Below are 18,780 nucleotides of genomic sequence, written 5' to 3' on the forward strand. Positions count from 1 at the left end.
TCTTCTGCCCATTTTTTAATTGGATTATTTGTCTTTTTGTTGTTGAGGTGTTGGAGTTTTCCATAAATTCTAGACATAAGTCCCTTGTCAGATATGTCACTGCCAAATATTTTTTCCCAATCTGTAAGTTCTCTTTTCACTTTTGGAGAAGTCTTTGGGAGCACATAAAATTTAATTTTTAGAAGGTCTCATTCATCTAGTTTCTCTTCTGCTGTTTGTGCATTTTGGGTTATGCTTGATAGTCTATTTATGCCGTAAATTAGGGCCCCTGAAATTGCCCCTAGTTTTCCCTTGAGGAATGCTAAGGTTTATCTTGATTACCCTTTACATCCTCTATCTGAGCACCTTCCCCACCATAAGCACTCAGAAGCCTCAGACAAACCTAGCTCCCTGCTCTGCTCTCTATCAATGTCCTCTCCATCAAAACTGTCTGTTCATCTTCCCACTCCCTCATGTTCCTACTTGTGGTAGTTAAGGTTGTGTGTCAACTTGGTGGGCCGGGTGAGTGGCTGGGCAGCTGGATATAGTTATTCCCCATGGTGAGATTGATAATTAACTCCATGGTGGAATCTATGGGAGCAGCTGAGTAGCTGCTTTAGGGATGTGGTCTGCTTCCCATATGTAAGAAGCAGCTTTGGGAATGGTGTCTAGCCTTTTGACGTGCTAGAACCCTGCATGTAGCCAAGTTGTTGTTCAACAGCCTACCATGCCCTGCCGATCTGGGGACTTCGTCTGGACTTGAATCAGTGGCCTGCCAAATTAGTTTGGTAACATTGGGACTGTGCCTTTTTACTTGTCAACCTTGGGCTTGTCAGCCTCAGCAGCCAGCAGCTGTCTGAGTAGAGAAAAGCCTTATAGCTCCAGTGGGCCGGGAGGAGGTAGAGCTGAAGCCCAAGGTCAAGGGGTTTTCACCCAGCCCCTAGAGCCTGGCACTTTGAACTCGGACTTAAAGCCTCCAAAACTGAATAAACTCCTGTTTGTTCAAGACAATCTATTTGTGGTATCTTCTGTTAGAACAGCACTCGGTAATCAAAACACTACTCTAGGCTGGGTGACAGCCAGCCAAATGGCTGAAAGGATTCTAGCCATCTAAAATAATTTCTGCAGAGAAAATGGGGACCAGAAAAGAGCAGAGAAAATGGGGACACAAAAAGAGATGGGTGGACAGATGATAGAAGACTGACAGACAGGACTGATATATCAATGGGTTGATCAAAAGACAAAGAGAGAGATAAAAGGTCAGATTGAAAGATGAATGAATTGATAAATTAGTAAATTGATTGAGACAGGTTGGGAGACAGAGGTAGTTGAGGCAACACATACTTAGATCTCTGCTCACTCATTAGTAGAACCCCACCATTCCATAGCCACAAATCCCAAATCCAAAAAAGCTCTGAAAACTTAGCTTTTTCATAACTCATTTGGCTATATAATCTGACATGAACCAAACTGATTTGGTGGTAAAACCTGATGTAAAACTATAATCTTTATTCATCCACCTAGTGTAAAAATTAACACGTTTTATTGCAGAAATATCAATGTATTTGCTTACAGGACGCTGTCCCAGACCCAATCAGAGCAACTGTCTAACATATACAGCCTACTTCCTTTCCAAAATGCCAAAATCCTTAATTTGGCAATACATCTGGCCCCCTAGGTTTCAGATGAGGGATTAGGCATGTCACTGACAGAACCTGCTAGGACATCTGTTTCCTACCCAGAAAGTCCTCTCCCCACATGGTTAGGTGATGAGCCAGGTTTTGTGGGGCTGAAACTTATTTAATTGGAATGGGGTGCTTTAAATAAAAAAGAAAAAATTAGGTACAGGACCCTGGAGAGGTTGGTGCAAGTGAAGGGTCCTGAAGCTTTAGCGTCCTTAGTTTCACTGTCAATATGCATCTGGGTAAGTGACTTATGCCCACTGGGTTTGTTTTCTCATTTGTAAAATGGGATGACAATGATGATATCATAAAGTTTTGCTGAAGTTATTCAGTGAGAATGCACAGACGGGTCTAGCACATAGTATGGTATAGAGCATTTGCTTAATAAGCCCAACACCACTTATTATCATTATGAGACCTGCCCCCCCACCTTCCCCATTCTTAATACCCCACCTAGTAATACCTTCACCGTGTTACACGGAAGCGTCCCTGATGGTGTGACTAGGGCAGGCAGGTATTCAGAAATAAACAAGCTTTTAAATCTACCCCTCCTGAGGTAACTAAAAACCTGCCCCAGAATCTATAAGGGGACCTCGGTCCTAAAAGCAAGTACATTCAGAACCCCCCCTCAGCCTCACTGAGTAAGCAGTGACCTCACTGAACCTTGATTTTCACCCATGAGAAACCTGTACCCTAGCCCCAGCTATGGAGAATTGTCTCTCTCTCTGCTTCACAAGTGCTGAAGGGGGAAAAAAAAAAAAAAAAATCTTAACAGAGACCAGCCACCAGCCACCATTTCTCCTCTATTTATTGCATTTCTTAAAAGAACTTCTTGTAATAAACCGAGGCTCTGGAAACGGAAAACTCATTAAGCTGTTTCTCACTCAGGGACCCAGGTGGAAGCAAGAGCACAATAAAAAAGATCAATAAGGACAAGTCCATGGAACAGAGGTGGGAACACTTCATCACAGCATCAAAGGTAACCCACAGCACACGACTCTATCACTTGGCCGCAGGTCCCACCTTGTGCCGGGGTGTTTGGCCAGTCTTTTCTATGCTGGGATTTTTTTTTTTTTTCCTTTCCCCTAGTTGGTTCTTGAAGTGAAGGAAAGTCAGAAGCACATGGCCTTGGATGGTTTTTAAATTTTAATTAAAATGGTTGGGGATTATAGGAGAAATGACATTTGGCAGGACATCGCTTGACGGGAAAGGAGTGGGGAGTCCTGGGAGCTGCTTAATAAGATGTCAGCAGAAGGAAATGGACTCACCTCACTCTATCTTTTAAATCAATAGCAGTCATTTCTCTCATCTTTATTTAAAAAAAAATTTCAGTCAGAAAATACAAAGTGATTCGACAAGATTTTCTGCAAACTAAAAAGTGTGGTGATTATTCTGTAAGAGGTCTATGCTTTTCACCCTAAACATTCTTAACCCCAAACTTCCAAATCCATCAACTCAACAAACAAGCACCTTTTAATCATAATAATGGCCAAGGACAACATTTAGAGCATTTGCTAAACTTGATCTCTTACCCACAAAACGACCATAATGTTCACCCCGCCCACCTCACCACAATGAGTGAAGACCTTGGGAACCAACATGGAAACTCACCTTGAAATTTTTAAAATGCCGAGCATCATCATGGAGCCTTTTTAGAAGCCAAGATGTCACTTGGAGGACCCAGGTGTGCCTGACTCAAGCCATGGTACTTTCAATCACCTTACGTGCATGTGAAAGCTGGACAATGAATAAGGAAGAATGTACAATGAACGAAGAAGAATGTTGAAATATACATGGACTGCCAGAAGAATGAACAGACCTGTCTTGGAGGACATAGAGCCAGAATGCTCCTTAGAAGAGAGGATGGTGAGACTTCATCTTACGCACTTGGACATGTTCTCAGGAGGGACCAGTACTTGGAGAAAGACATCATGCTGCATAAAGATGAGGGTCAGCAAAAAAGAGGAAGACCCTCAATGCAGTGGACCGACAAAGTGGCAGCAAGAGTGAGCTCAAGCATGACAATGATCATGAGGATGGTGCAGAACGAGGCAGCGTTTCATTCAGTTGTACATAGAGTCACTATGAGTTGGAAGGGAGCTCTGGTGTCATAGTACCTAAGGCACTTGACTGCTAACCAGAAGGCTGGTGGTTCAAACCCACCAGCCACTCCTCAGAAGGAAGGTTGGGCAATCTACTTCCGTAGTGATACCACCTCGGAAACCCAAGGAGGGGTCGCTAAGAGTCGGGTCTGACTCGACGGCACATAACAACAACAACATGAGTTGGAACTGACTCAGTGGCACCTAACAACAACAGGTTCTGTGCTACAGAAGCTCTTCAGGTTTTTTAATCCAGTTTCACCATTTTAGTAGTCTCACAGAGCACTATTATTATCCCCAGGTGGGAAGGCAGGAAGCTGGGGTGCAGAGAGGTTAAATGACTTGTGTGAGGTCACACAGGTGGGCCAAGGCAGAGGGAGAAGTTAACCCAGGGTCTGTTTATTCAACACTGGGCCCTATAAACGCACACTCTCCATGATATTATAATTGCCCCTCATTAAGATTTTCACCATTTTTTGCTCTTTCATCAGGATGCTCCTAGACCTGAGAAGTCAGAGTCTTTGCTTTTATCACAGGAAGTTGCTATGGAGATACTGTGTGTATCTGTCTTCAGAGATGCATCGAAAAAGCAGCAGGTGCTACAAATCTCACACACTGTCCTTCAGGAAGATTCATGATTCAGATTGAAAAGTGAGAAATCACGGAAAATGTACTCTTACAAAACTGAATCCCCTAGAAAGCCTGGGTCAAGCCTAGGCTACAGGGTGTTTGGTTAGAGGAACACTCCATCAGGAATCAAGAGACATGGCTCAGCCACTTACTCCATGTGTGCACCTAAAAAAACAACCACCACCACCAAACTCACTGCCGTCAACTCTCTCCTGACCTCAGTCCCTAACCCACATAAAACCTTTGAAAGGGATGCTTCTATCAACCCCTGGAGTCCCTGATAGTCTTCTACACAGATAGAGCTTGCCAGCGCTAAAGACAGTGTCCACAAAATCAAACAGAAGGCCCAATCAGGTCATGTAAATGAGGAAAGCAAGGCGCATATAAGATAGTCAGGAGTGGTGAGGTCTGTGGCAGCCCAGAGCATTCCTGCCCAGCTACAGGGATCTACTCTCGCTCGTTTTGCCACATTAAGAATGGGAGCCCAGAGCTTATCACTTTCAAAAGAAACCAAGGTTTTTATCTCCCAATTTTTAAAATGCTGGACAGTTAAATATGTCTCCACACAAGCCACCAGTTTGCAATCCCTATTTCTAAGAAAGTATAAGGAATCTTTCAGAGAAATCTTTCCTTTTGTGGCCAAAAAGCAGTCCCTGCTGAGGTGGGACACAACAACAAATGCAACACACTGTCATCAAGTCAGATCCGACTCATAGCGACCCCTCCTTGGGTTTCTGAGGTGGTATCACTACGGAAGTAGATTGCCCAACCTTCCTTCCGGGGACTGGCTGGTGGGTGTGAACCACCAGCCTTCTGGTTAGCAGTCAAATGCCTTAGGCACTATGCCACCAGCTGGTTAATACCACTTGTGAGTGAAATATAGAAAATAAAGAAGAACTGTTTGGAGATTTAAGCCAGTTTAGGAAGTCAGTTCAATAAAGGACAAGATGCCGAAGCTGCCTGACACATCTTGCCCCACATTTTATTTTTCTGCCAAAATCTCAATTAATCCGAAGTGTCAGAGCTTCACTTTGGATTTCCCGGCTGCGGTGGTTAATTGAATTTTAATTAATGACAATGTTAGGAGCAGCTCATGGAAGATGCACACAGCACTCCAGAAGGAAAGCTCTTCTGAGATCATCTCAGTCACCCCGCCTCGTCTTACAGCTGGGAAACTGAGGCAGAGGAGATAAACTGGATCAAGGCCACCCTGAGGCCTCCTGGCTCTTACTTCAGTGCTCACTGCATAACTCCAGGCTGACCTTGTCCCATATTCTGTCCAGCCTTCAAAAATGGCATTGACCTGCAGGGTCTGGTTCCCGGAGTCAAGAATTCCTATCATGCCAAATGAAAGAGGAAGGAGGAAACTTAACCATATATATTCCCTGCATCACACATCATCTCTCCCTAGGGTGGCAGAAGGTAGCAGGGGTTTCTGTCAGTCTGACAAGCTCTTAACCAGCAGCAATCCCAACAAAAGGGGACAACCTCATCAAGGTCCTAATTTATCAAAGGAGATGGCATGCCAACTTTTGGTATTTGCTTTTTGTCCATCACAGTCATTGTTGTAATCCACAAGCCCAGGGGAGATGTGGTTAAACTTAGTTTAAACTCTTAATTCCATAGCTTATCACATTCAGAAGCAATCTGTCATTTGTATAGATTTTTGCTGAAGATTTGAAGGATGAGGGGTGTCAAGGGGTGAGGTCACATCTTAAACGTCCCAGCCTTTCCCCCATCTCACTGGCTCCAACCCCACCTCCTCTCTCTTCTCCCCTCTTCCTCCACCCCCTCCTTCCACTGTGCAACCAAGAAATATCTCCCCTCTTCCAGTGCAGGGAAGTTCCGCCTACACTCTGGGTGATGAAAAAACTATGTCTGATCACATACAGTGGAATCCTGCTAAATACAGTCTTCTCCCCACTGTTTATTAAATGCTGCATGGCCTTCAGTCCTGTCTCTTCTCTATCCTCTTCCCTAAAATACCAAGCACCTAGTAGTTTAGTTTCATCTAAACATCTCAGTTTGCTCTCCAAAAGCTTTCAACTCGAATGTTCTCAAAATAAATAAAACTGTTTCTGTAATTGAGTGTATACTATATAGCCCAGGCCCTCTACTGAGTTCTGAACTTGGAAGCAGCTGAGGGCCTACTCTTCCCCACTGGAAACCTGGTATTTTAAACATCATACAGAATCATCAGCATAAGGTCAAGGGCATTTTCAATGCCACTGAACAAGGCATAAATTTCTTTTTTTCAAAGAAAGCCATAATTTGCTTGATGTTAGCAGGACCTGGGTTCAAATGTATGTCTGTCACTTGCTAGCTGTGTGACCTCGGACAAGTTAGGAAGCCTCTGAGACTTGGAACATGACTAGCATGAGGACATGACTCCACACAGTGCACTTGGGAGTGATACCTATCACATGTTACAACACACACAATGCACGCACACACACACACGCCTGTAACCGGTCATCTCGAACTCCAAATCTACATTGCCCTTGCACAAATTTCCCTTTAGACCTAGGTGTCTTCAGGGCGACTCTGACTCATGGTTACCTATGGGTGTCAGGGTACAAATGTGCTCCACAGGGCTGTCAGTGGCTGGTTTTCTGGAAGCCAATTAGCAGGTCTTTCTTCCAAGCCACTCTCGACAGACTTGAACCTCCAGTCTTTCAGTTAGCAGTTCAGAACCTCAGCTGTTCACACCACCCAGGGACTCTGAACGTTCTCTACCCCTTAATCCCTTCTGGGGCTGGCTGTGCAGTCCTCCCTGTGCCCACCACAAGCCTGGCTCCTCTGCTGCCCCAGAGTGCCACTCCACCAGACAAACTTGCTTCCCTCTGTCCCACACCCTAAATTTCAAGGTTAGAATCTTCTCCATCTGTGTTCTTCAGAAAATTCCCATGGAGACAGCCCTTCTTTCTTTATGGCCCAGGCATTCACTTGGTGAACAACAAGTCGTTAAGTATACTCTGAGGTCAAACCAGGATGTAGCTCAAGAAATCAGACCTATCCCCTCATCCAGTGTAATAAACTACTCCAATGACTATTCAAAGGAAAAGTCAAAAACTGTTCCAGGCCACAGTGATATCACTAGAAGATGAGTGTGGCATCCTGTCGGGACTGCTTCGGCAACCACAGCACTCACTGTGTAGAGTAAGTCCCAGCGTGTTTGCTTCAAATAGTACATATTTTCAAATAATCTCCCTTGAGATCCAGTTATGTCTCAGGGTGTCTGGAAAGAACCAAAAGGAATTCCCATTCAGAGCCAGGTGCTCCCATGTTTTCTTCCCTACTTCTTTCCTCCTTTCCTTCTACCTCTCTGATATCCCTCTTTCTCCACTCTTTACAGCAGACCAAAGAATTCCGAATTCTGATGCCACGTACCACCGCCCGCAAACTGAGCCGACAAGGCTCCATGCTCAGCCTGTCTCGGACCAGTGGGGGGTCATCCCCCCAGAGCAGCATGATCTCCATGAACCCTGGCTCAGATGAGCCCCCAAATGTGGTCACCCAGGGGCCAGGTAGCAAGGACATCGAGGACAACGAGTCCTCTTCAACCAGGCCAGATGAGGAGCCTCTTCATATCAGTAAGTCCCGCCTCTGATGTGACCATCTGCCCCAAGCCTTTGCCTGTGAGACACATCCCAAGAGCCTCTGCTGCTCACTTCCACCCCATGCACAGCTCGATTAAAGGAGACACAGGGACTCTCCAGCCCTGTTCAATTTCTTTGGACGCCCCTTTGCTCTCCTTCACTGGAGATCGGGAATATATTCTCTAATTTGGATTAACCTGAGCCATTTTTCCTAGAGACAGCCTATAGTTATCAACTGCATTTTTTAAAATTTTAATAATAGATTTTATTCAGTTCTATTTATACAAAATACTATCATTTCAACATGTACTCAATATAAAAAGTAGCAATTAAGTGTTTTACATTTTTTCCCCACACTAGTGCCTAAGGCACTTGACTGCTAACCAGAAGGCTGGTGGTTCAAAACCACCAGCCACTCCTCAGAAGGAAGGTTGGGCAATCTACTTCCGTAGTGACACTGTCTGGGAAACCCAAGGAGGGGTCGCTCTGAGTCAGGTCTGACTCCACGGCGCATAACAGTAACAACAACAAGTCTTTGAAATCTGGTATCTACTTTTTTAAACAGTTTTATTGAAGTACAATTTACATGCCATAAAATTCACTCACTTTCCATGTAAACTCAGTGACTTTTAGTTACAGAGCTGTGCAACCATCGCCCCAGTGTAACTTTAGAGCATTTGCAGTGACCCTGAAAGAACCCTCGTGGTCATGTGGAGTCACTCTCCTTTCCCACCCCCCACCCCCATCCCCCATCCCAGGCCACCACAGATCCACTTTCTCCCTCCGAGGATCTGCCTTTCTGGACATTTAATATAAGGAATTTGTATCCCTCTGTGAGGCTCATCCTGGAACAAGACTTTTCAGTGGCTGGTCACAATTTCAGTGACACAAATCCTTTAGAGGATCTGTTGAAAGCTATGGAACTTCTCTCCAAGAATAAGTACAAATATGCATTCATGACTGCTAACCAGAAGGTTGGCGGTTCAAACCTACCAGCCACTCCTCAGAAGGGAGATTGGGCAATCTACTTCCGTAGTGATACCGCCTCAGAAACCCAAGGAGGGGTCGGAGACGACTCGACAGCTCATAACAACAACAACAACATGGAAATCGACCCGAGAGAACTGTAACTAGATTCCACAGCCATGTCAGAAATTTACCTGCAGAATTCAATGGCTTGAGATTCTATAGTAAAAAAGGGGTAAGAAAACAGACTCATACTGAAGAGGATGGGGAAAGAAAAAGAAGAGAAAGACAGGGAGGTGAAGGAGGACCAGCCCACTGCCAAATCTCGGACTCTGGTGCATGGGACACCTTCTTGCCAAACCCCGACCTACTATGTCCCCTCAGCGGTGTGCAAGCTGAGACCTGCCTGCTCAGCCAATGTTCTTTCGGGCCATCTTGAATGTCTAAAGCAACTGGGCTGGGCTGGGCTTTCAGGCTGTAGTACAGACTCAAGAAGACGGAGATGGACGTCAAGGCAGTCCAGAGTCTGGAGCCCGGTGGCCAGCCTAGAATGGCACCCTGATGGGCAAAGGCAGGAGCAGACAGAAGTATGAAAATCTAGTTGGTAGTCAGGACTTAAGAGTGATTGCTGCCATTGACAGAAATACCACCCCTTCCCTTGTCAACAGGGGGCTGGGAGGCACTCCAAGCCCCGAAAAGCTGTTTGCTGAATACAGGTATTGTCTGAGATGGAGAGGAACAAGATAAAGGGTAGACATGTAAGTTACAGATTTCATTAACTTTCTTTCATTCAACAATTATTTATTGAGCACCTACTGTGTGCCTTATTGGTCTAGAATATTGGAAAATGATATGATGCTTGGTAAAGTAGAGGCTCAGATAAAAAGAGGAAGATCTTCAATGCGATGGACTGCACAGCAGCTGGGATGATGGGCTCAAGTGCGCACGGCAATGACCGTGAGGATGACACAGGACCAGGCAGTGTTTCACTCTGTTGAACATAGCGTTGCTATGAGTCAGAACAGACTCAACTGCACAACAACTGTGTGCCTGGAACTGAAATTTATAGTACCACCCCTCCCCAAGCTTATGTTTGAGAAGGAAGAGCCAGACAGACAAGAAAACCGCGAGCAAGACAACTGCTGATAGAATGTGCTCAGAAGAAAAGAAGAGTGTTGTGCTAAGGAGAATCCACTGGAGGGTGTGGGGCAAATTAAGCCGGGGTGGTCAGGGGAAGCCTCTGCTAGCTCTCATGGTTGACCTGAGACCTGAAGATATAAAGTTGAGGGGGGAGGTGGGGCGTCAGAGCACACAGGGGCGGAGTTCAGAATTATTCAAAGTGCAAAAGGAAGTCTCTGGGAGATTTTAAGTACAGGAGTGGCAGAGCTGGTTGACTTTTCAGACGGGGTCTGTGTGATTGTTACTGTCTTGCCAAACCCCGACCTACTATGTCCCCTCAGGCGTGTGCAAGCTGAGACCTGCCTGCTCAGCCAGTGTTCTTTCAAGCCATCTTAGATGTCTAAACCAACTGAGTCTTTGTGTCTTTGACCTCTGAAAGCCCTGCTCTTAAATAAGGAGAAAAAAGTGTCCCCAGTTTCAAGACAGTTCCAGATCTGGCATATGGCTATCCCCACAGCAGCCTGAGTGCTGAAGGCAGGAGGCAGCAGCCGGAAGCTGACCTTGCAGTGAGGGGAGGGGAGGAATGGTGCCATCTCTCAAGGCACAGGAGAGACCACAGACCCTTCTCCAATGGCCATCTTCCTCCCATATCAAACCATCTGCCTGCTCCTATCATGCTATCTTTTAAAATGTTTTCAGACTCTTCCCGTATTACTTTTGTGTTAGTTTAGAGACAGAAATTTGGGCCTCCTAAGCCTAAGGCACTTGACTGCTAACCAGAAGGCTGGCGGCTCAAACCCACCAGCCAATCCTTGGAAGGAAGGTTGGGCGATCTACTTCCATAGTGATACTGCCTCAGAAACCCAAGGAGGGGTCGCTATGAGTCGAGTCCGACTAGACGGCATGTAACAACAATAACAAGCCACTTACGCTTTGTTCAGAACACACACAGTTTTGCCTAAATAAATAAATAAATAAAGGTAACTTTTTAATATTGAGAGATTTCACATAAAAATTCTGATTTTCAAAAATCTCACTTTGTGGACTAACAGACCACATGAATCTCAGCCTCCATGACCCTGAGACCAGAGGAATTAGATGGTGCCCAGCTACCAGTGCGGACTGCACTGGAAGGGGTCACCATAGGAGGTTCCAGATGCAATGGGAAAAAAAAAATGGGGAACAAAATTCAAAATAATAAAAAAGGCAAAGGTTACTGGGCTGACAGAGAGTGGTAGAATCCCCCAGACCACGGACCCCAGGGAAGGAGGCACTCCTTAGAACAATAAACCATCCATGCTCAAAAGGGCATCATTGGCCCTAACACAAAGCTTAGAAGGCAGGAAGGAAGGATGAATGGGAATAGTAAACACAGGGAGGAAGTGGGAAGAGCACTGTTACATTGCAGGGATTGCAATGAATGTCATAAAACAAAATGTATAAGGACTGTTGAATGAAAACTAATTTGTTCTGTAAGCTTTCACCTTACTCACATAAAGAGTTAAAAACAAAACAAAAAAACCTCCCTTTGTAGCAACAATAAGTTTGCAATCCTGTTTGGCAACAAGCAGCTAGAACTCCTCCCTTTGGCTGGGGCCTGTGCTCTCTAGTTTTCCATAGTCCCTGCCACTCCCTATTACCCCCAAGCACTGTTCCCTATCGGCTGAGTGTGTGGCCATTGAATATCACATTTGCCCTGTTGTCTAACTTAGAATGATGATGATAATAATAATTGGTAAACCTTAGGAGGACTTCTATGTGCCAGGCACTATTCTAGCATCTTTGTGTGTATTACTCCATCTAATGCTCACCGTAACTTCTTCTGCCTAATTTGCAGATGAGAATATTGGGCCCCAGGAAGCTCAATTCCCCAAGGTCACACAGAAAGTGATGAAGCCAAAATTTGAGCCCGGGCAGTCTGACTCTCAACTCACACTTAATCTATGCTCTACCTAAGTTTTTAGAAAAAGTAAGAAATCAAAGACTGAACGGGAAGTTTGATTTTTCTGACACCAGCCCAGGTCACTCAGTTTTGGTATGTGGCCCCTCTAAAGACCTGTGTTAAGACCCCTGGTCCATATTCCCATCACTTGGCATCTAGATAGTAGCAGCAGTATCCTAATTAGTCTCCTGTCCTTGCTTATCCACTGATTTATTCTCCATGTTCAGCCAGAGAGACCTTTCAAAATTTCAAATCCAGTAAGTACTCCACCTTAACATCTGTCAATGATTCCGCCAAGGTCCAGCCAAGTTGACACACAACCTTAACTATTACACTTCCCATTGCCTTTAAGACCAAGTCTAGATATTGCATATGATCTGGTCATTGTTGTTGTTGTTGTTGTTATGTGCCATCCAGTCAGATCCGACTCATAGCGACCCCTGCTTGGGTTTCCAAGGCAGTATCAGTATGGAAGTAAATTGCCCAACCTTCCTTCTGAGGAGTGGCTGGCGGGTTTGAACCGCCAGCCTCCTGGTTAGCAGTCAAGTGCCTTAGGCACTATGCTACCAGAGCTCCCTGATCGGTCATTGGTTCAGCTTCTGCAACTTCACATCTTAAATTCAACACTCCAACCACACTCAAAAGCTTCCCCCTTCTTAGGCAATCCACATGCTTTCCTCTTTCTGCAGTGGCATTTCTTCTCTGGTCCTGTGGTGTATGAGCTCCTACTCAACCTTCAAAACCCAGCTTAAATGTTCCCTTCTCTATGAAGTCTTTCCTCACACCACTGGGCTCCTGTCTTTCCATTTTTTTACTCCTTTGTATTTGTTCTTATTGAGTATTCAGTTAGTTTACAACTGCCTCTTACTGTATCAGGAAGGAACTTCTTTTGACTCTAGGAGATGTGAAAGTAAAGGCTTAAAAAAGTTTATTTGTCTTACAGATTAAAGATGAGTATTCCAGGGCTAGTAAGGTGACTCTAAAAGATCATCAGGGATCCTACTGTCCTTCTGTCTTTGTTCTCCATCACCCTCATGGTCACTTCATGATCCAAAATGGCTGCTAGAACTCCAGTCACCACACATATTTTAGGCTAGAAGCAGAAGGAAATTGGCAAAGGACCAAAGTACCCACTCCCAGCTGAGTCTAAGCATCTGCTAAAATCTCACTGGCCAGAACTTAGTCCCAGGGACACATCTCGCTGCAAAAGATGCTGAGAAATATGTGCTGGTGAGTGCTTCTCCTCACAAAAAAGAATCAGTATCTATTCCTCAGGAAGAAGGAAAGAAGGGGTTTGAGCTCCCTGGAGGTGGGGATCAGTTAATGCCTTGGGTCTGGCAGACAGTAGGTACACAACAATGCCTAGGAGATGCATTTGCACCAGAGGTCCACCCCCTGGCAAAGAAAGTCCTCCTCAGCCCCTCCTAGCTCTTTCCCCCATTTATAATTTAACCTTCATCTCATTTGTCACAGTCTTGACAAAAGTAGATTAATTTCCCAACCTTTCATTGCCTTCTAAAACCTCCTCAAATTGATTCTGAATTCATGAATCCTATTCTGTGAGTCGTGCCATTTGACCAAGGTCTAATTTCCAGGGCTGGCTGCATAATGAAGTCTTTGTGGATGCAAATCACCAGGGACAGCAAGTTGTGGCCTCTCCAAGGACTTATCCCCTCCCCAGATCGATGGCAGGAGGAGTCCCAAGAACCTAAAGCCCAGGCCATTCCTTCTGCAGGTCTTGAAGCTCCAAATCTCAAACATCTAAAGGAGAAACGTACTTAAACAGCAATACAAAATGATGGGCCTAATACAGCCTAATGTTCCCCCTTTTAAACCAACTCCTATACAACAACACAACAAACAAACCAACGAAAACCATTTGTCAAGTCACTTCCAACTCGTGGTGACTCCACATGTGTCAGAGTAGAGCTGTGCTCTGTAGGGTTTTCAGTAACTGGTATTTTTGGAAGTAGATCTCCACACCTTTCTTCCAAGGTGCCTCTGGCTAGACTCAAATCTTTCTCAGTAAGCAACTGAGTGCATCAACATTTGCACCACCCAGGGGCTCAAGGTCTCCTTTACTGTTCCCCTAAAGAGAAGAAGAAATGGATTTAGTTGATCAAGGGTGATAGTCTTGGCTGGGTAGAGATGGAAGAAGGAACAGAGGAGGCCAGAATTTTTTTCCTCTGTGGATGCTGTTTGGCAATTGAAAGTGTGCAGTGCCAGTGTGTCTGAGCCACAATGCTGGGAACTGCGAAGTGGACAGGCTCCTCCGAATGTGGGCATGGGCATCCATGTAGGACCTTCTTCCTCAGGGCAGCTCAACTATGTGGCATCTGCACCCTCCCTTAACAAGTTTCACATCCCAAGCAGTTCTGAGAAGTAAATGAGAACGTTACCATCACAAAGTGTGTTCTATTACACACACATTCAACTTCAGCAACATGATGGGTGAAGCTTCTTATTCGTGGGAACCATTATTCCCAGAGGCATTTCTCTCAAGCACGGGTGGGAGCAGGGGTGAAATCTGTGGTGCATTATGTGAAATCTGGGGCTTTACACACAATTCTCTAGGAGAGCTGCCCAATGTGCCAGCTCACTGGAGTCATTTGCCGGTATCCACTCACCAGCAGGCCAGTTTGCATACATGTGGTGGTAGGGATAGTGGAACAATCAGATGTTGCTTTCTGGTCCCCAGGAGAAGGAAAGAATGTTGAGGAACCAGCATCATGCCCCATACCAACAGGCTTCTTAAGACACCTTTCATAACTCTGGGATGTATAGGAGTGTGAGAGTTGGGTATGACAAGTCAAATATGAACACCGTATTTGGATTAAATGGAATCATGTCCACAAATTACTAGGAAAATAAAATGCTCGAGAATCAAAGATTGGAGTGGAAAAATGCCTAAATGTTGATGTTTATCCAAACATCACTAATGTTTATGCCAAAACCACTAAGGCAGGCAACCTTTCCTTAGACCCCACTGATTGCATTCATAAACAAGGGTGCACATAAATGGCCTTGGGAAACACTGGGCTTCACACCTTCCTTCCAAACATGGATTTTGACATCTGAGCTTGGGTCAGCTCCAGCCACCTACCAAAGGGTAAAAAAGTCTCTCTACTGACAACAGCATCCTTTGTTGACACCCTAAACCTAGCTCACAGTCTCCCAAATCTTCTGTCTTTTCCTGTTAGTCATTCAGTTGTTCATTCCGTAAACACACTGAGTTTCCCGTGTGCAAGGACAGGGCTAGGTACTATCAGCAGACAGATCAATAAGATGTGGTACCTGCCCTCAAAGAGCTCACAGCCTGTAGGGGGACACAGACAAGGGAACAGGCAATCGCTGTACCATGAGATCAGGGTTGTGATGGAGGTCAGGAGTCCATAGCAAGGCACCTTAACCAGGAGTGGGAGACAGAGGAGGGGTAGAACAGTCCCAGAAGGCCAGAGGAGGAAGAAAAACGGGACAGGTGGGTACTATTATCTTTATTTTACAAATAAGGAATCAACATCTGCTACTCTTCTGACTGTTCTGAAAAAGTGTAAGCATCCTCCATTTTTCCATCAAAATTGTTGTTGTTGTTGTTGTTGTTATGTGCCGTCGAGTCAGCCCTGACTCATAGTGACCCCTCCTTGGGTTTCTGAGGCAGTATCACTATGGAAGTAGACTGACCCATCTTCCTTCCGAGGAGTGGCTGGTGGGTTTGAACTGCCAGCCTTCTGGTTAGCAGCCAAGTGCCTTAGCCACTATGCTACCAGAGCTCCCTCCATCAAAATAGAAGGGTAAAATTAAAAGTTTGTAACTCTTTAGTTGTACTCAGTGATGCCCATCATGGCATGTTTGTTCATCCTGAGAAGCAAACAGCTCTGCACTGCTAAGACTGATTTTTAAGACTCTCCCTATAAATGTTCAAATTCCAGTAACTGTCTTGGTTCCTATAATTATTTGAAACCCATCTCAAAACAAGTCTCTCTCCCCCACCTCTTACTCCCTTGTCTCCCTCCTTTACTCCTTTGGATGTCTCCAATTCTCACATGACTTCCATCCAGTTGTCTCTCTGTTTTTAAACTCCTCTCCTCACTTTGCCCCTTCTCTTTCCCAGCTCATAAATCTGGGGCCAGATTCTGAGGAATCAGTCACCAAATAATCATTGTGATGTTTCAGAACCATGGACAGCTACATGCAAGGCGATGCATGGAAATGAATGAAGGCAGTCAGGCCTTTACAAATATGTATCCTTATGATGAAACTCTCAGGATGATTCTTCAGTTATACTCCCACTCATGCTTACCCCACTGATACTCTGTTTTCCAACTTTGAGTGTTGCATACAAAGATATCTTTTACACCATATAAAATACAACATTAAGTATATAATAAAAAGCAACTAACTAATAAAATGAAGAGTATTGGGATCTGTAAGAACCAGGGAGCACATGTCTGTCTCAAATTCAGATGCAGCAGGAATAAGGGTACATGGAGCCATTCTGAGATTTTTTTCTAGGAAAGCTGGAGGTCTGAACTTTCAGGTGAAACGTTCTGGTTTTAAAAAAGTTGGCATTTATGTCAAATAAAACACATTTCTGAGTTCAGGACTATGGGGATCAGAGAGTGTTCTCTGAATGTGGTGGTTCCTTCTTGGAAATGGAAACAGTTCTCTCTGGCTACTGTAGAGTTTAAGGTGAGGCAAAGAAAGTGAGATGAAACAGGACAGAAAGAGAGAAACCAGATCCCATACAGCCTCAATGGCCTTGTGAAGTTTAAAAAAAAAAACAACTTACTACCGTCAAGTCGATCTGACTCATTGTGACCCCCTCCTTGGGTTTCCAAGGCGGTATTACTATAGGAAGATTGCCCAAACTTCCTTCCAAGGAGTGGCCAGTGGGTTTGAACTGCCAGCCTTCTGTTTAGCAGTCAAATGCCTTAGGCATTATGCCACCAAAGCTCTCATGAAGGAGTTTAGACTTTGCCAAAAAGAAAACGGAGCTTCACTGAAGAGTTTTAAGCAGGGAGTGTCGTGGTCAGGTTACAACCTGCCCACCATGATGAACCCTCTTTAACCCTCTCTGACTCCCTGACACTCAACCCCAAAGTCTTGCTCCAAAGCACCTCAAGATGGTGACCCCTCATGTTCCCATCAGATCTGCAGAAGCTCCTGGAGATGGTTCGAGAAGATGCCCGGAGGACGGTCATCATGGAAAGTGAGACTCAAAAAAAAGTGTCCAGGTATGTTGTTCTCCTGACTCTTGGGGCAAACAAAATATCAGAAAATACTGAGAACAGTAACAACAGAAGTTTCCTGTCACGAAACATTTTCTCTCTGTACTTGGTTCATGTGTTGCAGTCTTACAACAAACCTATGAGGGGGAGGTACTGTTATCTTTATTTTACAAATAAGGAAATGAGGCTCAGGGAGCTTAAGTCACTAGTTCAAGGTCACTTAGCTCGTGAGTGGTAAAGGCACAGCTCGAATCCAGGTCTTTCTAACTCCAAAAGCCCTTTTTATAACTCTCTGCTACGCTGGCTCCCACGATCCTGAGGCTACTCAGGCATTCTCTTTATGAATATTTATGGACTTTATATTAATTATTCTCAGGGAAAGTGTTATGAAAGGATAACCTCTAAGAGTCGATAACAGAGGTGTCTGAACAAGTCTGGAGAAGACAGGGGATCAGAGAAGGTTCCCCTAAGGAAGAAATTTTAAGCTGAGATTTGGATGAAGCAAGAGAAAGAGCCAGTCAAAGTTGGGGGGCGGGGAGGGGTGGAGGAAGCAGGCAACCTATGTGTGCACATGGTCAAAAGGAATGATCGCACCTTCAAGGAACCTAAATGAAACCATAATGGGATGGAAAGGGCATCATTGGTCTGGGAGCCTTGGAGGCCAGTGCAGGGATTCTGGTTTTTACCTTAGAGCAATTAGAAGTCTCAGAAATTTCAAGCCAGCAAACAATGTGACTGGCTCGTAAAGAGGTGTCATTAGATCTGAACCCGAGGCATCTTCCTTCTGGTGGAAATCCTTAGCCACCAGACTTCTAATGTCTAAGCACCTTGGAGAGCACACAGGCTTGAGCCAGAGTTCCTTTCCCAAGGGTGGCTTCCCTGTGAGTGAGGAAATTACTTCCTGAAAATAAATGAGGCACTGGAAAAGGTTCATCATCGCCTTCAGCCTACCAGGATGCCGGCTGTGACTTATTGGTTATTGTTATTACCGTAATTACAGTTCACCAAGCATTTTCACACGCTTCACACCTGCTTCTGCTCGTTAATGATGGATTTGTCTGTGGCTGCCTCAAGCCACATCGAGGCTCTAGGGTGGTACTTGAAGATGATGTCGGCCCATAAGGCTCCAGTTGCTATGCCTGATTTAACAGCATTAAAGACAGACCATGCTGATAAAATATGGCTCAATGAGGCGTCTTCATCTGTAAGAATTAACAGGCATGAGCACTGGTGTTGAACTCAGGCTGACCTGGGTCCAAACCTGACATCCTTGGAAAAGTCACTTAACCTTTCCCCAGTTCTCAGTCTTCTCATGTATAAATTGAAACCGGGCAACAGTCAAAGCATTGGCTTTGGAATCTAAAAGACTAGAGTCCATGTCCATTTCCATCATGTGCTTGCTGTGAGACATTGGGCAAGTTGCTTTACCTCTCTGAATCTACTTCTATAAAATGAGAATCATTAACAATCTACCACAAAGGGTTGTAGTGAGAATTAACTGAGATTATCCTTGTATTGTTGTTAGGGAAATGA

At 44.9% G+C, this 18,780-nt stretch overlaps 1 protein-coding gene across 1 annotated transcript in view; it reads left to right on the forward strand.

Annotated features, from left to right (window-relative positions):
* CCDC60 (coiled-coil domain containing 60) overlaps positions 1 to 18,780 on the forward strand; it is a 231,516-nt gene that overhangs the window by 198,387 nt on the left and 14,349 nt on the right. Inside the window, exons 6-8 of the mRNA XM_007938286.1 lie at positions 2,550 to 2,640; positions 7,752 to 7,986; positions 17,169 to 17,253. Coding sequence (XP_007936477.1) covers positions 2,550 to 2,640; positions 7,752 to 7,986; positions 17,169 to 17,253 — 411 coding nt within the window. The remainder of the gene's footprint in view (positions 1 to 2,549; positions 2,641 to 7,751; positions 7,987 to 17,168; positions 17,254 to 18,780) is intronic.

Source organism: Orycteropus afer, unplaced genomic scaffold, assembly GCF_000298275.1.
Source record: "Orycteropus afer afer isolate SDZICR_OR568_19922 unplaced genomic scaffold, OryAfe1.0 scaffold00048, whole genome shotgun sequence".
Taxonomy (NCBI): domain Eukaryota; kingdom Metazoa; phylum Chordata; class Mammalia; order Tubulidentata; family Orycteropodidae; genus Orycteropus; species Orycteropus afer.